The sequence below is a fragment of the Zerene cesonia genome, chromosome 11 (assembly GCF_012273895.1).
Source record: "Zerene cesonia ecotype Mississippi chromosome 11, Zerene_cesonia_1.1, whole genome shotgun sequence".
Lineage (NCBI taxonomy): Eukaryota > Metazoa > Arthropoda > Insecta > Lepidoptera > Pieridae > Zerene > Zerene cesonia.
In genome coordinates, this window is record NC_052112.1 from 539,268 (window position 1) to 561,301 (window position 22,034).

The window sequence follows — 22,034 nt, forward strand, 5'->3', positions numbered from 1 at the left end:
TAATAAATGTTATTTGCAGTTAACAATTTTCTTTTTTCTTTATTACAATATTTATGGCAAGACTAGGTATATGCAATTTCCACGAACCCGCATTTCGCGGGTTATGGCCTAAACTTTTTATCTACAACCGCGGTCAACCCTCATGCTGTCTGAGACAGAAGTGGTTGTATTAAATTCATTGATGATGATGGAATAATACTTCACTTGAAACACACTTCACTTAAATGGTGAAGGTTTTCAATCTATAGTAACATTATAAAGCTGAAGAGTCTCTTTGTTTGTTTGTTTGAACGCACTTATCTCAGGAACTACTGGTCCGATTTGTAAAATTATTTTAGTGTTAGATAGCCCATTTATTGAGGAAGGCTTTAGGCTATGTGTGTACGACGGGCGAAGCCGGGGCTGACTGCTAGTTAAACATATTTCACTACTTAAACATGTTAACAATCTGAGGACACAATACTTATTTATTTTTAGAAATACAACCCACAAATACACTAGGAACATAAACATCAAACGTAGGTGATATAATTTTTGCCAACATTAAATTTACCATCCTAATCTCATATCATCAGTCGGTACACACGATAAACAGGGTAATTCCCGATCCACGTTGCTCGTAAAATCATTTTAATCCGAGTCATCGTTGTTAGAATGCTATCGTAGAATATTAATTATTAATTATATATATAGCGATATAGTGTTATCGGAATGACTATCGTTTAAACCTATTTCGATCGTAACACTCGAAAACTATTATTTATCAATTTGATTGATTGTTTTTTTTTGTATCCGTTTGTGGTTTTAAAATGTTAACAATCGGAGAAAGTTTTCCAGTTTAACATCTTATATGTGTACTATTATTTACATTGTATTTTTATAAAGGTTTTGTGAAACTTGACTTTCTGCATTTTTGAAATTTCAATTCGGTCACCGCTTTTAGTTCATTTTATGGCGTTTTTTTAACTGCATTTATTAATATTTCGTTGCGTTTTTCCTAAGGGCTTACCAGTTTCAATGGTTCCTTACCTGTTTACAATTTATCTTAATAATATCCTACTAATATTATAAACGCGCAAGGTTTGTAAGTATGGATGTATGGATGTTTCGCGGAATGTATTTTAACGAAACTTAACAATAATATAGCTTATATACAACAGAATAAAGCATGATCTATATAAATACTTGCTTATTGCCCATGGGTTCGCAGGGCAAACCTAGTTTGTCTATTATTTCAATTTAGATTGTTACAACTGAGAAGTGTTTACGTTGTTTCGTTAACAGGTGAATCGTAAGATAATGTATTTCTAATTTAACGTAGCAAACTGAATAGATATAGTTAATTGACGTCATAATAGGCACTTAACGATAACAGCTCAAAGTGTTTTATTGTGGCTGTATCTGATAATGGCGCTTTGATAGCGAGCGTATTTGAAGTTTTATTTTATTTACGCGTGGGTTATCGTTCTTGTGAATACAAGGATATTTGCGTAGCGTATTTGAAAAGCGAATTATATTACGCTGTTATATCTAGGATGACTAGGATGATTAGGCGGATGTAAAAAAGAAACTAATATTTACTAGGAGTAATGTGGGAGGGACGTTGATGATATTTGTATTATTTTTACACATATTGCGTAAGTGGGAAGCGTAAGTGGGCGGTTTTCGGGAATCTTAGTTACATATACAATAGGAGAAGGGTTTCCAGGTATAGGAAGAATCCATGTCCAACATAGCATATCGTTCTGGTGTCGTGTTAAAGCATCAGTCTATATTAAATTTGCTACGAACCCAAAAGGACATGTTGCTTCATCTATGACTTCAGATGTCTCTTGCATTTTTAACCGACTTGAAAAAAATGAAGGTTCTCAATTCGACTGTATTTAGAACTATCGAATGATTTTAATGATTTTTTTTTATTTGTTTTCCGTATGATCCCAATTCAATTTGGTTGAATTTTGAAGGTTTGAAAGCGGTCTGGTTTTTCGTTAAATATGATGATTAAAAAACTCCTCACATGCTTAATTACTTAATCATGTATAATTAATTAAAATCTAGCGTGTATATGAAACGTTCCCACGACGCACCGGGTGTGTGGCGACTGCATCGGCCATATGTTGGCGCTGCAACAGATGTTCGGAGCAAGTGGCCCGTTGTGCAATCGTTACCGACCTGATAGCCGTTTCGGTTATCTGATCTTGATTCCGTGTGGATGCTGAGTATGAGTGAGATTTCTGATGTGATAGAAGTGACGGTAAATTTGGATAAAGTTGATATGGATGGTTTTGTTGTGGGTGTGTAATTATTGTCCTGTTTTGCGGATGGTAAATGTTATAAATGTGTTATGTCGATGAAAAAGTGCTTCTTCAAGAAGTCTGTAGGGATGTTTGAGGCGATAGGAATGAATGCAAAAATTAGAGAGGAATTTAAAACCTGCAGTTGTATTTTTATTTAAATTGATATACATATATAGTTTCTCTATGTATATAATTAATACACTAAAGTCCATAACAGATGGATTATGCGAATTTATATTCAAATGCATTGATATTACTTTTTAACACGCTTTTATTAGCTTGTGTATAGGACTCCTTTAGACTCGATTTTGACTAACTTTAAATGGACAGATGTAATTCTAACTTTATTTGCTTATCGAGGATCGATGATATAATAATATCATCATCATTTTATGATTAAAATCTCGAGGATTAAATAATTTTCTTATGTGCGCTTTGTATAAGAACGATTGAGACAATTTATTGGATTCTGTAACCAAAGTTGTCTGTCATTAAAGTCTGTAATTAAAGTGTTTTTAGACTATGTAATAAGTAATTCATCTTAGAATTGAAAATATGACATCTCTATATTACGAGTGCGTTCGTTTCGGGGATTTCGCAATTTCCACCTTATCGTGAAAAACCTAGAGTCCATTGGAGTGTGACGGCGCATAACATATTTATGTGTTTGTTGCGTGCCCGTGCGACATGCGATACTTCCCCGATAAACTCGCGATGTACTCGCGCCGCGTGTCTGTTATACGATATGAACAATTAGTCATGTTTTGCTGTTGTCTAGGACTTGGCCGCTCGCCCCGGCTTCACGCGGGTTGACCCGAGATAGACAGGGACGTTACGATTTTGGTAGCATTCGAAACGGAAAAGTATTTTCAGACTAATTTTAGAGTTCATTCGATACAAGCTGTTCACCCCTTCGCCCGTGGTACATATATAGTGTGTGTCACTCAGTGAAGTTACAGCTTTATAATGGTGAAAGAATTCCGGAAATCTGTCCAGTGGTTTTTGCGTGAAAGCGTTAGAAACATATAAAAATACAAAGTTTCCTCTAAAGCATTAGTGTGTACACATACAATTATCCTATTTACATAGGTATAAATGATTATTGTATTGTACCAGTCTATAGATAGGTAGTGGTTTAATTATAAGTTTATCATTTCTTTTGTTTGTATTTGACACGATGTTTTTAATAGTTTTTTTTTGAATTGTTATATTTGCTCTCCCCACAATTATTTACAACAGATTTAGCTTTTTTTTGTCGCGTCTGTTTTTGCCATTATCTCCTTTGCTTTAAAATCGTGAACGCAGGAAAACGAGCGTGTTTAATCTTGGCCGTGGTATAAAAACCTCAGAGTTCCCTAAACTTGGTAGTCTTGAATTTTCTAAATGACCAGAAGTACGAGTAGGTATAAGTTGACTGTTGACTTGGAATTTTTTAAACGATATTTAGACATTAATTATACGCTTTGTATGGATGTTTTTTCACTTCTTATTTATGGTTTGTTGTAACATTTTACACTTGCCAAATTGCAAGAGTCAGTAGAATCAACACCGCATCGAATGGGGATCTTTCAAAAAAACTTAGAAAACGTGCACAACTATAAGCTGATTTCGCTTATCCCTTGCTCTGTCGATTAGATGCGGAACCGAAGCACGCGTGACCGGCTCACGTTTGTCGCGTTTTTTTTCATCTCTTGCAACGAAACCGTGACCGTAACTCACCGGCGCGGGCGGGCGCGCTGTTGGCGAGTGAGTTTTTTTTGTCGGCGAAACACAATTTCGGTCATCAACCGGCGCGGTGGCGTGACGGTCGGTTGTCGGTAATTTTGCGCGGCGTTTTTTTTTTGTGTGCGCGCGCGACTTTGTGCTGATTCGTCGGTTGGTGGATTGTTTTTTAAATGTTTTTTTTTTTACTGATCGAATTGTTTCTTGCTTGTATGTTGTCAGCAGCTGAACGATATTCGAAACTATCTTTTTATTTGAATTGTAACACTGATTTTGTTGATTTTAACAAGTACTTCATTGGCCAAACTCATCGTCCGTACCTTCTCTAATTTTAAGACACGCACTCGCACAGTTTGACGAACAAAGGCATAATAGTTTTTACCATAAAAAAAGTTCATAAATAAAACAATATTATGTTGAATGAAAATATTAAATTGTTGATTTTTGTTGTAATGAAAATATTTAATTGTTGGTTCAATTCCTTACTATTTTCCTGCTTGTACGCGTTATTCAGTGATTTTTTTATATAGTATATTCAGTGATTGCGTGAAACTTTACAGCGTCAACTATGTTTTTTTTTAAACCAATTACTTAGCATTTTTTGTTTTCTTATTAAATACGGCCAGTCATTACTGCATCGTCATTTTATACCGTTCACAGAGTAAAAATAAAATTAATCTATGAATAATACAAACTTGTTTGTGTGTTTAAATCGTTAACTTTTATTGTTATGTTATTAGGAAATGGCTCGGAATAAAACACATTGATACGGATAAGATATCAATATATTGAAAACAAAAGAAGAACGTAATGTAACTTCGTAAAAGTAAAGTAGTGTTTTCAGTTGATTAGGAAAGTTTTGTTATGCTTCTGAACCCCGAAACGACTTTCATGGTTGTTGAATATTAATAACTCAAAGATGTATAAGAGTTTGACTGTTTAATATATAGCTTTGTTTTGTAGTTTTTTCTAGTATATTATATCTATCACGGTATCATTTATTGTTAGCGAAATGTTTGTTTGAAAAATAAGATAATGAAGTAGGTGAGTATTTACTAGGAGGAGTTTTCATGGAAAAAGAAAAGTTTTTCTTATCAAAATCCAATAAGAAGATAACGAAAGTTAAGATAACGAGGTCTGCTATGGTAAATTGAAGCAAATCTATAGCTTCTTTGTGAAGCCATTATCATTCACACTACGCAAGCTTCGATTTGTATCCAGGAATGGGAACAAATGTATGTCGAATAGGGATAATCTTCGCCCAGTCAATATGGGTACGGAGTTTTCCTGTTAACCTACGTACGTGGATAATAGTTGGGTGTCTATTATGATGTTTTCTGTCTCCGGAGTATATAATATAAAGAGGCGCTTAGTTGGATTGGATTCAAGGAATATCTCAGTGTTTGTTGTCCGGATTATTTAAAATTTTTAAAAGCGGTGGTGGCCCAGTGTTAAGGACCTCGGACTTATCGATAACTCGGTGGTTCGAGACCAGGCAAGTGGGAGGACATTGAATTGATTTTTCAAATTATCTTTGCATGTGCATAACATAACCGCTGCTCGTAACGGTGAAGGGTAATATCGTGGGGAAACCGGCATGTCCAAGAATTAAAACGTTCGATGACGTGTGAGCTCTGCCATCCCACACTTGGCCACCGTGGTGGATTATGGTCGGAACCCTCAATGGAAGCCTGTGTCCCAGCAGTGGAAACATATATGGGCTGATGATGCTAGTGATAATAGGATTATGTAGATTTCAAAATTGATATCTGGTGGTGCTGTCAATTCTATCTACAATCCTTCCTGTTTTTCTGTTCATGATGACGAACACAAAAATATGATGACACTGATGATGATCCGTCTCGATGTTTTTTCATCTCTGAGTTCGGTTTTGCTCGATTTTCCTTGCTATGGTTATTGATCGATTATACTTGTTTGTATGTTAGATGTGACATACGGTATCAGTGTCAACTTTTTATCTTAGCCTGCTATAACTCCTGACTCCCGCGCCTCTAGATTTCTCAAATTACAATGTTAATGCGTGTTATAAGCAAGTGTGCGATCGGCGGCACCAGTTCGCTACACCTGCAGGCGGTGACGCAAGCGGCGCGCATCGTCGCGTGCGCCGAGGCCGCGGGTGCCACCGCGACGCAGTTTTGTTATTAATTCGTGTGCGTAAGTAGGTACTTACTGAAAGCTGAGGGAATTACTTCAGTTGTATTTGGTCCGATTAACCGTACCACATTCGCAACGTATGAAGCTGGTTCGGTTGCTTGTGGGTTCTTTGTATATATAGAATGGGGAAGTTAACTGAATAAATTTATTGTACGGAAAATGTTATTATTGTTTTCACTGACGTGTTTTGTTTTGCTATTTCCCGTTCTGTGACTACATATCCTCAAAATTTCGAAAAGAACGCTTAGACTGTATAATTCTCAATGACATATATATTATTCATTGATAATTAATCTAAATATACACATGTTTTGATTGATTTAAATTGTAAATTTGATCATCTATTTATAGTGGGTCTATTTTCGAACGTGTAGGAGTTCATTTATGCAGAGGTCATTGGGCATAATTGACCCGGTTTATGCACGTCTTTATCTCGCACGAGAATCAAATGTTTTTCATGGTATTGAACTTGGCATCATACTAGAACTTTACTCTATGTATAGGTATTTTCTTTCTAAGTGAGAGGAGATGAGTATATAGCATCTAAATATAAATGTAACTCTGTATGTGGTAGTCGAGCACGCTTCGGCACGAATTGGGCCAGCTCGCACCGGGGAAGTACCACACCCCCATAGAAGACCGGCGTGAAATAGCATTCTGCTGTTTCGTTCGGTGAGTGGGGGTGCCGGAGGCCCATATCCTTTTCCTTCCCTTTCCCAGTCCTTTCCTTTATTCCTTTATCCTAATCCTTTCTTAATCCCTTCCCAATTAAAAGTCGGCAATCCATTTGTAGAGGCGTAAGGTCTGCAATCGACCTTACGCCTCTACAAATGTCCATGGGCGGTGGTAGCGTTTACCATCAGGCGTCCCACCAGCTCCATTGCCGACTGTAACATAAAAAAAAGAAAAAAAAATGGAAATTTAATATTTAGTTCTATAACAATGCACTGAGTATTGACGACTGCCGTCGCCGTGTGGAACGTTGGGTAAAAATACGATTTCCTCATCGCAACAATAATGTGTCGTCTAATTAATTATACATGTATACATGTACATACAGATAAAGTAATGTGGTGTTAAATCAATAATATCCAATGCAACTCGTACAGTTTTCCCAATTGGATTTACCCGACATTGATTTGATAGGAAATCATCGAGGGCAAGGGAAGTGGTTGTCATGTTTGAAGATTTATGAGATTGTATGAATATGTACATCCAAACACTGCTTACTGCTTATAGAAATAAAAACATCGATGACGTAGTTTATTTCTCTTGTAAATAAGTATTTTTAACAGAAATCTTTACCACAATCATATTGTCGGAATTATATAACACGGGTGGCATCATCTTTCATATAATAGGGTCATCAAAATCGGATCACCCAAGTCGAAAGTTCTCCTCTCAAAGTGCACAACTCGTACCGTTTACTGTTATGTACTTAGTTCTGATACTTACCTTGATGGTTGTTAAAGGTCTACTGTATTGTTTAAGCTTAAAATTGTTTATACATACTAGACGCTCCGCCCGGGTATCATGATTCCTGTTTTATCCCAAGGAGCAATTATTCGGGATAAATAGGTAACCTATCATCCAAGTCAGCTCATACTGCGTATACGAAATTTCATCAAAATCCATTCAGTAGTTTCAGCGTGATTTACGGACAAACATCCAAACAAATAAACTTTCACAAATGTAATATTTGTGTGATTAGTGTGATTCACATCATCAATTACTGTTAATCTTTTTAACAACAGATATATTAAAGAAAGAAAATATTGTCTAAACTTTTAGAAGCCCACAATTTGTCATTTTATCTCCACTGTGCTAAAGTTTTAAAAACCAATAATTACCATAGTGTTAGAGTAATAATTGAAACTGGTTGATATACCTTATATATTCTACATCTATTACACACATGTAAGTTATGGCAAGATTATTGTACGTGTGTGTGCGTGCGTGCGCGTTTGTGTGTATAAAAATGGCATATAACATTGTTTTCGTATATATGTATTTACCACGAACCGTTTGGCTAGCGTTGCGTAGGCTGCTAAGTAAATAGTGTTTATTATATTTAATTGTAGTCGAGCGGTGGGAAGAGTTGAAATTTCATCATCTGTTAATAAAGAATGTCATACTACTAGTTGCGCCCCGCGCTTTCCACCCGCGTAAGTTCATATCCCGTAGGAATATCGGGATAAAAAGTTGCCTATATGTTATTCCAGTTGTCCAGCTGTTTACGTACCAAATTTCATTGCAATCGGTTCAGTAGTTTTTGCGTGAAAGAGTAACAAACACACACACATCCTTACAAACTTTCGCATTTATAATATTAGTAGGATTAGTAGGATAGGATAGGACTAGTAGGATATTATTATTTTGGCCGCAAATTATATCAGCAGATTTGCATATTTACATATTCCCTTTCCTGAATAAAAATATACGCTCGAGGCCGATACTACACCACTAACTTGAAGCCTCGCCACAGTTAAAATTTGAAAAGTTAACGAGTTAACGACCTCTTACATCAGTGGCACTAATGGATGCATCGCCTATCGATGCACTAAAACGTGTCCCCATTATGATAGCGCCGAGGCTTAATTAATTGACAATTAAGTAGCAACTTTGCGGAATATGTCGGTTCTCCTTCCCCCTCTCCCCTCCTCCTCCTCGCCTCCCCTCCGCAGCGCTCCCTCCCTCCCAGGAACAAGCCCCCGGAACGGTTAGCGGCTGGCGTTCAGCCAAGTACGGCATTACACGAAATGACGGCCTGTTTTATATATCTTTTATATCGGATACATTGTTTGATCTCGCTTCTTTAGATGCGAGAGTGTAGGCTAAGATCTTGATTCTCATCAGGATTTATGTATACCACGAAAATATGTGATATTATATATAAATCCATTACTAACGAATATTTCGCACAAAAAGCTGCCTTATTGCTAAGTAGTAATTTCTGCCCGGTAACCTGGTAGGTAAAATATTTAGGGGATAGCACAAAAATAAGAAATATTGATATAATAATATAAAAATACCTACAAAAAGAAATAAATTACATGTATTGTACATAAATACTAAATAACAATACATACTACATGTTCATGTTGTTTTTAAGACCTATCTGTTGACCTCCCTCTAGATTCTAGATCTTATCCTCCGTACTTAATTTTTTTTTTACTGTTATTGTACTTTTACTATGTGTAATTAATTCTAGAGCTATCAATTGATTCCTCACAATGGTTGTAGTGATTTTTGCCTATCGAAACACGTATAGTATTTGTCGGATCTTGCGCTACACGGTAGCCGTGTGTTTCTCAAATGTAATTGGAAATGAGGCACGAGGTGGGGTGTCGAAATCGCGAACGTCGTCTGTACTCAGATGTATAAACGTCTCTTGTTATTTTTCAAAGTACCCACTTGGGATTGTGGATGCCTTTCGCGAGATTACGAGATTCTACTTGGCAGGCATTTGCTCGCGAAAGTTTGTAAGGATGTGTGTGTGTGTTTGTTGCTCTTTCACGCAAAAACTGCTGAACCGATTGCAATGAAATTTGCCACGTAGACAGCTGGACAACTGGAATAACATATAGGCAACTTTTTATCCTGATATTCCTGCGGGATGCGGACTTACGCGGGTGAAACCGCGGGGCGCAGCTAGTTATTTTATAGTCTTAAGTTCAAGTCTTTTGCAAATCGAAGATGATATATATATTTTGTCATGAAATGTTTATAATCTGTATATTATATAGACTCGGATGCGATACATGTTAAGACTATAACTTTTTAAATGTAACTTTTGAAAGTAGCAAGGGCTCCTGGAAAAAAAAAGAAAGATTTTAGATACAATTGTAGCGAAACTATGTATTTAAGGAGCGCGTTATTACTTTTAACGCAGGAGCTATTTTTAAATCGAGTTTTATGTGATTACCTCCAAGCGAGTAAATAACTCAAGATCGCATTGCAAATTGGAATTTTATAAACCTGTTTTTTTTTAATCGGATTTGTACAAGTTTTTGAATAATAATAACACACAAAAAAAATTGGCATAGTTTGAAAAAAAATATGTATTATATTTATCGATCATTTTCGTTGTTTAGTTGACAAGTTAAAAAAAAAATTAAAATGAAAAAGGCGCATCAATCAAGGGTTGCTTCCATATTAGTCAAGGTTACCAAAAGGATGTAATTACCGTGTGAGGGAGAGTAGAATCTGTTGTAATTGCGGCGATTACTCGCGATTGGGATCGGCCTTCGCGTGCTCCCCGAGCGGGCCGGTTGCGCAAGCGCAGCATTGACTTACGTTTTTTTTTTAGGGCTGCGCATTACAGGGTTTCGGAGCGTATCGCTATTGTGAGGTTGTATATATATATAATTTTTGGGCATTGATTATACCTTTATGTTTATTGATATTTTGAATCATATTAACGTTGTATCATCGGGAGTGAACGTTGTTGAAGTGATATTCCTATATATATCATGCATATATTGTCATTATTTACGTTATTACTAAAAAAACTACTCTAATTATTGAGTGATAATTTGTTAGAATTTATGGCATTAATAGAATAGCAAAATAATTACTGTACAGTTTAAATTCTTTGTCATTTCTATAGTTGTGCCAGCAACTGAATAAATATACTCTTGTATTATAATTAACACAGTCTATATTTTAAGCAATTTTTTTGTATATATAGAGATAAAGGGTATTTTAAATTGATATCAATAACTTCAATTAACTTCATCGTACTGATCCCCCCTACAGCAAATGTCAATCTCATACAATAAAATTCGGCAGGAATCGGGCCAGCTTGCGCCGGGAAAGTATTACCAACGGGAGGCCGATTTCCTTTCCCCATCCTTCTCAGTCCATTCAAATGCAAATTCTTTCGTTCATGGCCGGTGGTGATAGCTTATCATCAGGCGAACCACCAGCTCAGTTGCCTGCTTATGGCATAAATAAATAATAGTTAAAAAAAAACTAAAAAACACGCTTTTTCAGAAAACCGAACTAAATAATAGAAAATAAATTTAAATGAATTTAAAAAGTTCTTAAGTTTTCTATAAAAAAAGTGTTTTTTAGTTTTTTTTAACTATTATTTATTTAATTTTAAACTATTGCACGACTCGAACGACGAAAATTTTAATTAATTTTCTTACCTTATCGACTATAGATGAAAATTATATAAATTAACAAAAATCATATTTTGCAAATTGAAAAATGAAATAATTTTATCAAATTAGTGTATTGTTATCGGTCCTCAATAAATCTACAAAGTTTGAACGAAATCTGGCCGTTTAAAGTGGGTCAAAATCGCGCCCAAAGAAGTCGGTTACAAACATACAAACATACAGGTGAAGCTAATAAAAAGCGTGTAAAAATGACAATAATGATAATGAATAATCACCATGAAGTGTTATGTTATTTTATTTAAACACCGCCATTTTCTTGCAGGTCAACAGCAACAGCCGTGATGCTGATCCGCGGTGGGCAACAGGCGTGTCTCGCGCGCGTACGTGCCGGTGTGTGTGTGTGAAGTGTCAGTGCGGTGACGTGGTTGCACCTACCGGATGGTGGCAGCATGGCGTTCATAATGAAGAAGAAGCGCTACAAGTTCGGCGTGCAGGTGTGCCTCGAGGAGCTGACGGAGGTGCCGTTTGTGGCGGCGGTGCTGTTCGCCAAGGTTCGGCTGCAGGACGGCGGCAACTTTCAGGATCACTCGAGCAGGTCGGTGCCAGTTGTCAGTTATGATTGCGGTCGGTTGGCGGTGGTAGATGTTTGTGGGGTGATGTTTTTATGCAAACACGAAAAATAATCATATATCAGTAGCGTTATGTTGATGATTACTTGTCCTTTATCTTTCTATGAAATCATTTTAACATTTATTTATATCGTAGCTTCTAAGCAATGTAAAACTTGCTTCTTCTATTTATTTACATAATAAATGCGTATTTTTTATTATATAAATTGCATGCCGAGCTGGAGTTTTTACAATCGTTGACGTCACACAGGTGATAATTTCGCTTGAACTTCGCTCGGAATTATCTGCGATGACGCGTTGACGTCATTGTAGGCAATAATTGTCAGTGCTCTTTATATCGACTAATGTATTGTTTGTATAATACGTTTCAAACAAACAAGTTCTCCTTTGATATATATACAATATTTTACTATTAGAAACCTCTACTAAGTAACATGAGGCTTTTTATTAAGCCTCCCATCGGTTGAAATGATTACAATTTTGCGTCAACCTTATAAATATCAATATGTCTAATGTATTACGCATTTACTAAGAGACTTATGAAATACATTAATTTAACATTAACCGTAATCTTAATTGTTATTATTGAGTGCGTCAAAATTGCGAAACGGTTTCGTATGTTGAATGCATGATATGAATTTATTGAAAAGTGCACCCAAACATGGTCAGGATAGATTCGTTTATCCCAAATCAAGTGCCATGTATGTCAATGGATTCTTTTATATCGCTCAAATTCAAAGCAATAGTCGCTATGACTTCGCAATCCGCTCGCAATGATATCTCCATTCGTTCATTCCACGTTAATCTTGTCAAAGCGTTCACGTTCGCAGTCAAAGCTAAATCCCCGTCCAGTCGAGCGAGACACGTAACAGCTCGGCCGCGTGTGCGGCGCGGTTTCATAGGAGCGGTAGCGATAGCGAGAGCGATTTATGAATACGCTACTGGTTGGCTAATGCTTGAAGTGTAAAAGTTTTAACTAGCTTGTAGCTTCTCGATCTAATATTGATACGGTATTTATATATCGAATTATCTGAATTCTACATGCTTACAAAAGAATGCGTTCTGATAAAAATAACATTTTATACAGGCAATATGTATAATTATACAATAAATCTAATATGACATTATTTGAAAATTGGTTGCAGTTGCACAAACGTTAGCAGGAACTGGGATTTGATATTCCTAGATAAGAGTCTCGTGATCATCGTGAGATCGTTGTTTTAAGGCCATTGTCTTTTTATATGATAACTTCTGAGTACCAGCTTGTAATGAATTTGTTCTATTCGATGCGAGATGTAGCTACAGCTGGAGTTTACTGTAATACGCATGTAAAAGCTTTATATATTTGTTGTAAATATAGTTTAATATGTAAAACAAAAATTCTAAAGTAAATTTCAAACTTGTAGTTGCCCACTTTGTTTATTTACCCGAAAAAATGTGTATTTTGTCATCATTCTATATCCGGGAAGTAGGTGACAACCAGTGCTCGCTGTCGCCTCCGCCTGTCCACCGTGACAATCACGTGCGCAGCGTAAGGAATGACATTCCGTTCCCTGGCAGGCGATCTCGCACAGCATCCCATCGAGATAAGACATGATGTACGCATGCGATAGTCTATTAAGTTTTGGCTTAGTACGCGGAGCTAGCGCGTCATAATGTTAAGTCATGCGTTTTGAATTTTGCAATATAATATAATATAATAAACAATATTTTAATTTTATGGATATCGATCTCATTTGGGAACTAATTAATTAATGTTTTAGTGTCTTAAAAACTTGCATGGTTACAAACCAAAATACAGTTCAATTAAAAAACATAATAGTTAGGTACACAAACGGATATTCAGACTTTTAAATTATAGTATTTTTTAAACAAGTACGTATATTCCCAAAAAAAAAAACATGAGGAGCAAATATAAATCTAGATTCTGACAATTCTTTTTTATTTATATCTATGGGTTATAGGAACAATAAAAAACAATATAGATACATAGGGGCGATAAGAAATATAGAGTGATCCGTGATCGCGTCTGACTGAAAGCGGTTCGACAGGACACAGTATAGTTTTGTCTGTAGTCTGTTGCAGTGGGAGTCCAACATAACTCGGGGCTCGGGGTCTCAAACTACATTTGAAAAGAGGCACTGTCCAATCCACGAACCATTCGATATGATATGAGAGAGTGTACCACACAGCCCTTAGGTGTTCACCTATTATTGCATAGATAGTATAGTGCATCAAAACAACCAGCTGATTAGTGTCCAGCACGGAAGCGATTGTGTACGGTCTTGGACTATGATATAAGTCTAGACCGGGCGTGGGGAGCCTCGGCTGGCCATAATTGTGGCTCGCAATGTCGCCGCCGTGAGTGACTGAACGGGCGTATCGCCGGCTCCTTGCGATGATCACTTCCCGGTGGAGACTGTCGGCGATGTGTATGGAAGTGTTTAGTTAGGTTTTGGTCGTGAAGGTCTGGGGTAGATGTTGACTTAACACTTTGGTTGAAGTGATTCGTTTAGTGAACAAAATCTAACTGAAGATAAAATCTCTTGAAAAATATGTTTTCTTAACAAACAAATAATTTTATTGTCTTTTGCTGTTATACAAAAACCTTTGCCTTCATACCGTTAGGCGAAGGGCATTTAACAAAAAAAAAAAAATTATTTAACAGCTAATACCTTTTACCCGTATACATATATATTACTGTATGCCATGGTGGTATTACTCAAATTATGTATTTTCCTAATAATAAAATATAATAGTTTAAAAAAACTATAAAACACGCTTTAACAAAAATCATATTTTGCAAATTGAAAACTGGAATAATTTTATCAAATTAGTGTATTGTCATCGGTCCTCAATAAATCTACAAAGTTTGAACGAAATCTGGCCGTTTAAAGTGGGTCAAAATCGCGCCCAAAGAAGTCAGTTACAAACAAACAAACATACAAACAAACAAACATACAAACAAACAAACATACAGGTGAAGCTAATAAAAAGCGTGTAAAAATCGACTTTAAAACACAATTACAGTTATGTCGATGAGATCTTTTAAGCTCTCCCATCAACAAAGTGACAGCTCTAAACTTTGTGAAACTGCATCTGTATCACATCACACAAAATTTTTCCGCAGTGTTTCCTTCGATGAAATTAGCGTAATAGAACCGATTAATTGACGAGCTACGTTGTGCATGATGATGATGCATCTGACCGTCGATGACGCGCGTTAAAAGCGAAACGTCGGGTGAAGGTCGCGCCTTGGTGCCGTGCCAAGTGCACTAATTACTCGAAATTATTTATATCTCTACTTCAGTTCCGCCTCCGTGTCGTGTGTGAGTGTGTATGTATGTGTGTGTGCGTATGATGCAAGGGAAGATTCGATGGGACGTTATTGCGCTATCACTTGTTGCCTTGCCTTGTGATGTAGTTGCAGAAGTTCTGAATGCGCATGCAAAGTTACACCAATTCGCTAGGATTTGTGTCACTTAGGGATCACAATTATATCCGTATAATAAAAATGCCTCACTAATTTGTAAAATTAAGCAGCAACTAAAGGGCTTACATGGGGATATTTGATAAGTTCAATGTAGTCGACACGTATGCCAAATAACCCATAGGAATATTTTTCCAATATATGAAACGACATTATTCAGTGGATAAGTAAACGGGCAACTGAATTTGAAAAATATGAATGTCGGTAGAAAAATATATACGTTCAGCACTCGGACCGAAATTAGGACGCACTCTTCAATTAATTGGAGTAAACTGGAGCGGATTATGCGCCGCGTGTGTGTGGATTTTAAAGTGATATTTCCATTTCATTTTTTTTAATCTCGTTCGATAGTAGATTTAATCGAATATTGAAATTGTGTTATTGGTATAGTGGTAGCTGGTACTGATGAAAAGTTGTGCAGTTTCCTAGTTGAGGGAGAATATTAGAATGTTCTCTGTTAGATTTTGTAGCATACTAGGTTTCCGCCTGCGGTTTTGCCCGTGTAGTGAAGGGAAAACTCGCGCACTTTTCCGTTTCCGTGGATATCCAGGATAAACCTATCGTTTCTCATGTCTCAAACTATATTTACACCACATTTCGTCCAAATCAATTAATCAATCAAAGGTGTAGGCTTGAAGAAGAGACAGACGGAGTTAGTGTCGTATATACAATATTACAGTAGGGATCTCTATATACTACTAGCTGCGCCCGCGGTTTCACCCGCGTAAGTACGTATCCCGTAGGAATATTGGGATAAAAGTTTGTCTATATGTTATTCCACTTGTCCAGCTATCTACGTACCTAATATCATTGCAATCGGTATATATTGTAGTTTTTGCGTGAAAGAGCAACAAACACACACACATCCTTACAAACTTTCGCATTTATAATATAAATAGGAGTAGAATTAAAGGAGCATATACAATTTTTGTACGTTTTCAAAGCAGTGTTTAGTTTAGTTTGCTCGTAAAATTTACTTGTTCCATCATCAATGCACCATGCACTTGTTTCCGGCTCAAAAGCATTTGATGTCGATTTTAAATACATTTAAAGATAAAACTTATAAATGTACAAATAGAGACTCTATACTAAATACACGGATTGAAACAATATTAAGGACAAAAGCAAATTCAGCTCTCTCGGCTCGGAACGGACTCGATGCGTCTGCGTTCACAATCCGCTTCATTTGATATATCCTACGAGAAACTGACGCAAACAATCAACAAAGATGATGTCAGAATCCATATGGACGTACAAACAGAAACAATACCGTTCGCCGGCGTTCGCGGAAGTGAAGGTCGTATCGTCGCCAAGCTATTGTTTAGTCTAGCTAGTCTCTACGAGCTGGGTTGCGCCTGTGTCCAGATCTTGATACAATAACAAAATACCTATGCATTGAAATAATTCGAAGTTAAACAAGAAGAAATACGAAACGATGAAGAAAAAGTGGCGTTGGGCATATTGAAAAACTATTTCGAATAGTTATAAAGTAAAGGTACCTGTGTTTATATGGTATTTATATGGATTTTTGTATGTTTGTATGTAACTATATATCCGACTCCTTTAGACTCGATTTTGACTTACTAAACGGTTTCATTTAATTCAAACTTACACTAATCATGAATGGGAGACAAATACCTACAATAATTTTATGGGTTTAATCTCGTTATCCTGGGAAAGATGGTCTGGATTAAATATTTTCTTATATTCTTTATAAGAAAAAGCGAGACAATTTAGTCGATTCTATCATAAGATGTATCTTTAATATTTTATTTTATTATTATCCTAGTTCCTCTTTTTATAACTTTTGTTGTTACTTCGAATTATTGTTATAAAATTGCACCTACGACTAGAGCGGGCGAGCGAGAGGCGTCACACGGCGCATTAAACAGCGCTATCCTCCCCATAGAGGATGGATGGCCACATGGACATCCCGTTTGCAGAACGTCGGGAATTCACATCGGTGGGGCGATGCAATGGGAAGTGAGCAGTTAGCGCCCCTGCGCGGAATATGCAGACGTTCAGCTAGGGTTGCCTGGACTTTGTGGATGAGTTCATTTCGGTTCTCACGACCTCGCCGAATAGCGCGGGAAGACGGAGCAACGTGGAGTTTAATCGGTAGGTCCATTGCCTCCCTAGGCAGTGGGAGTCCGACATAACCCACGTCCTTTCCCTATAGGCCACGGGTAGGCATGAGCCACTTAAAAAAAAAACTTGCCTGGACACGGCGTTGTTAAAGGGGCATATGTTTAGCAGTTGAAGGTGGTCGTTGAAACGTTCAAGCGTATATGACAAATTGATGAATGGATACAGTTCAACCGCTTAATTAAAAACTAAGACACGACAAACAAGTTTTCCATACAACACTCGAGTCGATAACCTTTGCGCCTTGTTGAATCGGTTCGCATTATTCACATTGTTTATTTATTACGCGAAGTTAATATTATTGAGTAACATTCGCCCCGTAACAGCTGTATTGTATGTAAAACGCATTTGATTGATTCCTGATCGATTTTAATATAAAATAATTAATTTATTAATTAGGTAGGTAGGTTAGGAATATGCCGTAATCGTGACGGCTTAACCCCTGATGGAAGGAGGATAGTATTTATTAGTAAGGCTATAGTATCATATTTGAAAGAGGGAAATTATCAAATTTATTGGATACAATTTACAATATTATAAATACGAAAGTAACTTTGTCTCTCTGTCGCCCTCGCTACGTCTAAACCGCTTGACCGATTTGATTGAAATTTGGTACCCAGATAGCTTAGGACCTGGGTAAGAAATAGGTTTTATCCCAGAGATCCTACGGGCTGGGAACTATGCGTGCGAAGCCTCGGGTGGAATATATAAGAATGGTGTAATATATAAGATCATTGTCCAAAAACATTAAGTTAAAAATTTGTATTGTAAATATTCGAAAGCAATGAGGTTTGCAAGAAAATGGTAAGTTTTTATTCGAGAAAACCCCAGATAACTAACTATACGCCTACCTCAATATTGGATAGAATATCGCAAACACGCTATTAAAACAAAGCCAGAGAGTATTTAATACTTTATTTATATATAGGAAAACGGTCGCAAAAACACAATGGCAGTGGTTAGATCTCTCGATCTCATTGTGAGATTCAATCGAATCGGGGAAACGTTGATTGTCTTCCGCCGTCTGATACTTATTGTGAGATTTATTGCGTGCTTTGAAAGTGGTTTTTACTGGTTCTTGTTTTTCGGTTGAATCTGCTCGACACTGGATTTCATATTATGTGTGCACATTGCGATTTAATTAGCATTTTTGTCGCGCACGGTGTGTTCTGATTCTTCTTGATTTTTTCTTTAGCCAAAGTATCTCTAAAATGTGAAATACTTATCCTAAAATGTGAAATATTGATTGTGATATGATAGTTTAATTGTACGTTAAATTCACCTCGATCAGTTCAGCGGTTAAGCATGAATGGCGAATGTTTAAACTGACTATAAATAAAAGTCTAGCAGTGTTTATCTAACATAGTTCAGTCAGCGCGCAGCTCATCGACTTTCACACTGGTTTCCAGGAACGCGTCTATTGTGGGTATCATTGAATGATGGCTTGTAAAAACGCCAATGTACGCTTCCCGTGTGATACGTAAGGCGGTTGGTTTTTACTACGATAGGAAGATGGGAAGTAAGTTTTGTTTAGTGAATCAGCTGCTGTTAGTTTTTTTCTTTAATGTATTTGATGTGAATGTCGGGTTGTTACATTTGTGGTAGGTATATGTTAAATCTAATATTTAAAATACCTCGTGTCACAGTTTTCGTTGCCATACTCCTCCGAAACGGCTTGACCGATTTTTGCTGGAAATTGGAAACTGGACTAAAGATCGTAACAAAGAATTCCTGCCCCGTTGATACTTCTCAATGTATTTAAAATGACTAAAGGCAAATAATAACAAATGAATATGCTTAATTTTTAGTTTTATAGCATTGAAATGCTTTATAAATGAGAAATTTTGAAAGAATAGAAATGACTAAAGGTAAATAATCACAAATGAATATGCTTTTAAAAGTGCATTAAATTAGTTAGTACTATATTCATTTATGCGATAGCGTGGACTTTCGTGACAATAATATCGACAATTCGCGTGATTCAACGCCACTTCCGATGTACTGTATAATTATAATAATTCAACCATCGCACAATTATATTGAAATGATTTCTGTGTTTAAATATAGATGTGACGACGATTTTTAAACGTTACGTACCTCCTACATCTAGCAAGGTCTTTGTTTGGATTGAGAAAAATTAGGTATATCTTGTAGGAATGTATGTGAGTCGAATCTGATTCAAAGGGGTGGTCCGTTTTTACGTAAATTTTCTATAAAAATAAAGAAGTATAAGTAGAGAATCTGCCATGCGGTAGATAGAAGCCGCCCAAGGGTTTAAATAAATCAAATTTTTTGACATTATCAATATACTAATCTAAATTTGTTTATATAAATGTGAAAACATTTTGGGAAACAAATTATTTAAATTTATTGACAAACGATGATATATGATAGATTAGCTAAAAATTATTATTAGTAAACTAAAAAACGTTTCGATTTGTTTAAGTAGGTACATACTTAGTATGTACTTAGTTTCGTGCTTTTAATATTCTTGAAAGCCTTTTGTAGTTTCTGTTGTGTGTTTTTTTTAAGATTTAACGTGTGATAATCAACAAAGGGGAAGAACGTATGCTATGAAAATAATCTAAAAAGTGTTTGCGCTCTCTCTTTAAATCTTAATACATATATAAATTACGTGTCATATTGTTTGTCCGCGCTGGACTCCTTACCTACTCAACCGATTTTAATCAAACTTGCGCACCATTGGCAGTTTGATTCGACTTAAAAGATAGGATAGTTTATATTATTCCAATTGCGATATTTGAATACCCGGACGGAGCCGGGGCGTACAGCTAGCAGTTATATATAATTCAGGATATAATAATTCAGTCTTTAGCACAATTGAGTCAACTAGAAAGGGTGACGGTAGAAATCCAATGTGATAGCCGAGATCACGGTTCACCGGCCAAGTACTATGTTACGGGCTGTGTGAAAGTGCCTAACATATACTTGGGGTAAAGGCGATTGTATCGAATATCACAGATGTCTTATCTAGCACATGCGTTCTGGATAGGAAGAGTTCAAACACGCTACGTAGCGGATGGAAGCACCGGGAACGCACACGCTATTGCGTAGAAAGCGCAAGGGAAGTCGAGGGATATCTTAACCTTTCCTTTTGTCTATAGTATTGTATATTTCAAATTTTTGTATATATTTGTATATAAATGTGTAGGTACACATTAATTTTGATATTCATATTTCATTATTAAGTTATATATTTTAATGTGTAAAATGTTGTCTTTGTAATTTGTAGGTTTTAAGTTTAACAGATGTTTCGTAGGGAAAGCTCGCGATCGTACGGGACGCTCTGCGCACACCGCCACTCTCTTCACGCCCACTCACACACACACACACACACTCACACATTCACACACAGTAGATATTTGTTATAGTGTATTACGTACGGCACCGCGAGGCGGGCACGCGAGCTTCATTAGTGCATTAATTATAACAATTTGCTGTATTAAGTAAGCGCCGGACGCGTTCTCACCAAAAGTGAAATTTTTACACTAGCTTTGTTGGACTGTGTGCTGTTATGTAATGATGTGATGACGTGTGGCAGTTTTATCTGTGTGTGTGTGTGTGTGTGTGTGTGTGTGTGGTGTGTTGGGAAAAGAGCCGCGGGATGCTGGTTAAAAGTCCCAGGCTGTAAACCTACTGAAAGAGTGAGAGGGTAGATGTGTTCGGTGATGAGGGTGAGTGAGAGAGGTACCTATTTGCGATGGAAAGGAAAGACATGAAATTATGCTGATTAGGAAATGAATAAAAAACAATGGGACTAAGGAATTTAACAAGTAAAGGTGAGAAGTAATGAAATCATTTTCTGTCCCATGATTAAATGGATAATTCCAGTACATAACATCTAGACACAGGCTTGGCTAGACTGTTTGGTAAAACTAATCGTTTATTTATTTATAAAGATTGTTCAGATAGGTACCTCACATGTTTGTATGTGTATGTGTGTGTACAAGTTTAATAGAACTCTCTATACAATTTGTGTGTGTGCGGGAATCGTGCGCAGTGGCGCGTTGCGATCTTACTTTCTTCATTAAGATGGATGGTTTCGGCTTCCGTCATTAGATGTATGCGAGACTGTGAGAAATGGATAAGGTTTGTTTTTATATACACGCCAAATTTACGATGGGAATCACTCCGATCGTTATATTCTGAAGTGAATTCTGCGCAAAACGTGTAAAACTCAATTTTGGCATTTCATCATTAAGTTTAATACAATTATATTAAATTAGAATAAAAGAGGCAACAGTGAATCTTTTAGCGAACTATAAGTCGAAAGGTGTTAAGAATAGCTGTCTTGTATAATGTATGGTGAAAATATCTTCAATTGATGAAAATGATAATGATAATTTATTTTTGGAAAATTAATTTGCAATTAAGTGTAAAGATCATGTGATTAAATCAGTGAAAGAAGGACAAACAAACGAACAAACAC

The 22,034-nt window shown here is 36.5% G+C and overlaps 1 protein-coding gene across 3 annotated transcripts in view; it reads left to right on the top strand.

The window, feature by feature from the left end:
* Nucleotides 1–22,034, top strand: part of LOC119830056 — a 72,778-nt gene that overhangs the window by 14,438 nt on the left and 36,306 nt on the right. For all 3 annotated transcript variants that reach the window (XM_038352893.1, XM_038352894.1, XM_038352892.1), the window contains exon 2: nucleotides 11,643–11,915. In XM_038352893.1, the coding sequence (XP_038208821.1) occupies nucleotides 11,770–11,915 (146 nt within the window). In that variant the 5' untranslated portion in view covers nucleotides 11,643–11,769. The remainder of the gene's footprint in view (nucleotides 1–11,642; nucleotides 11,916–22,034) is intronic.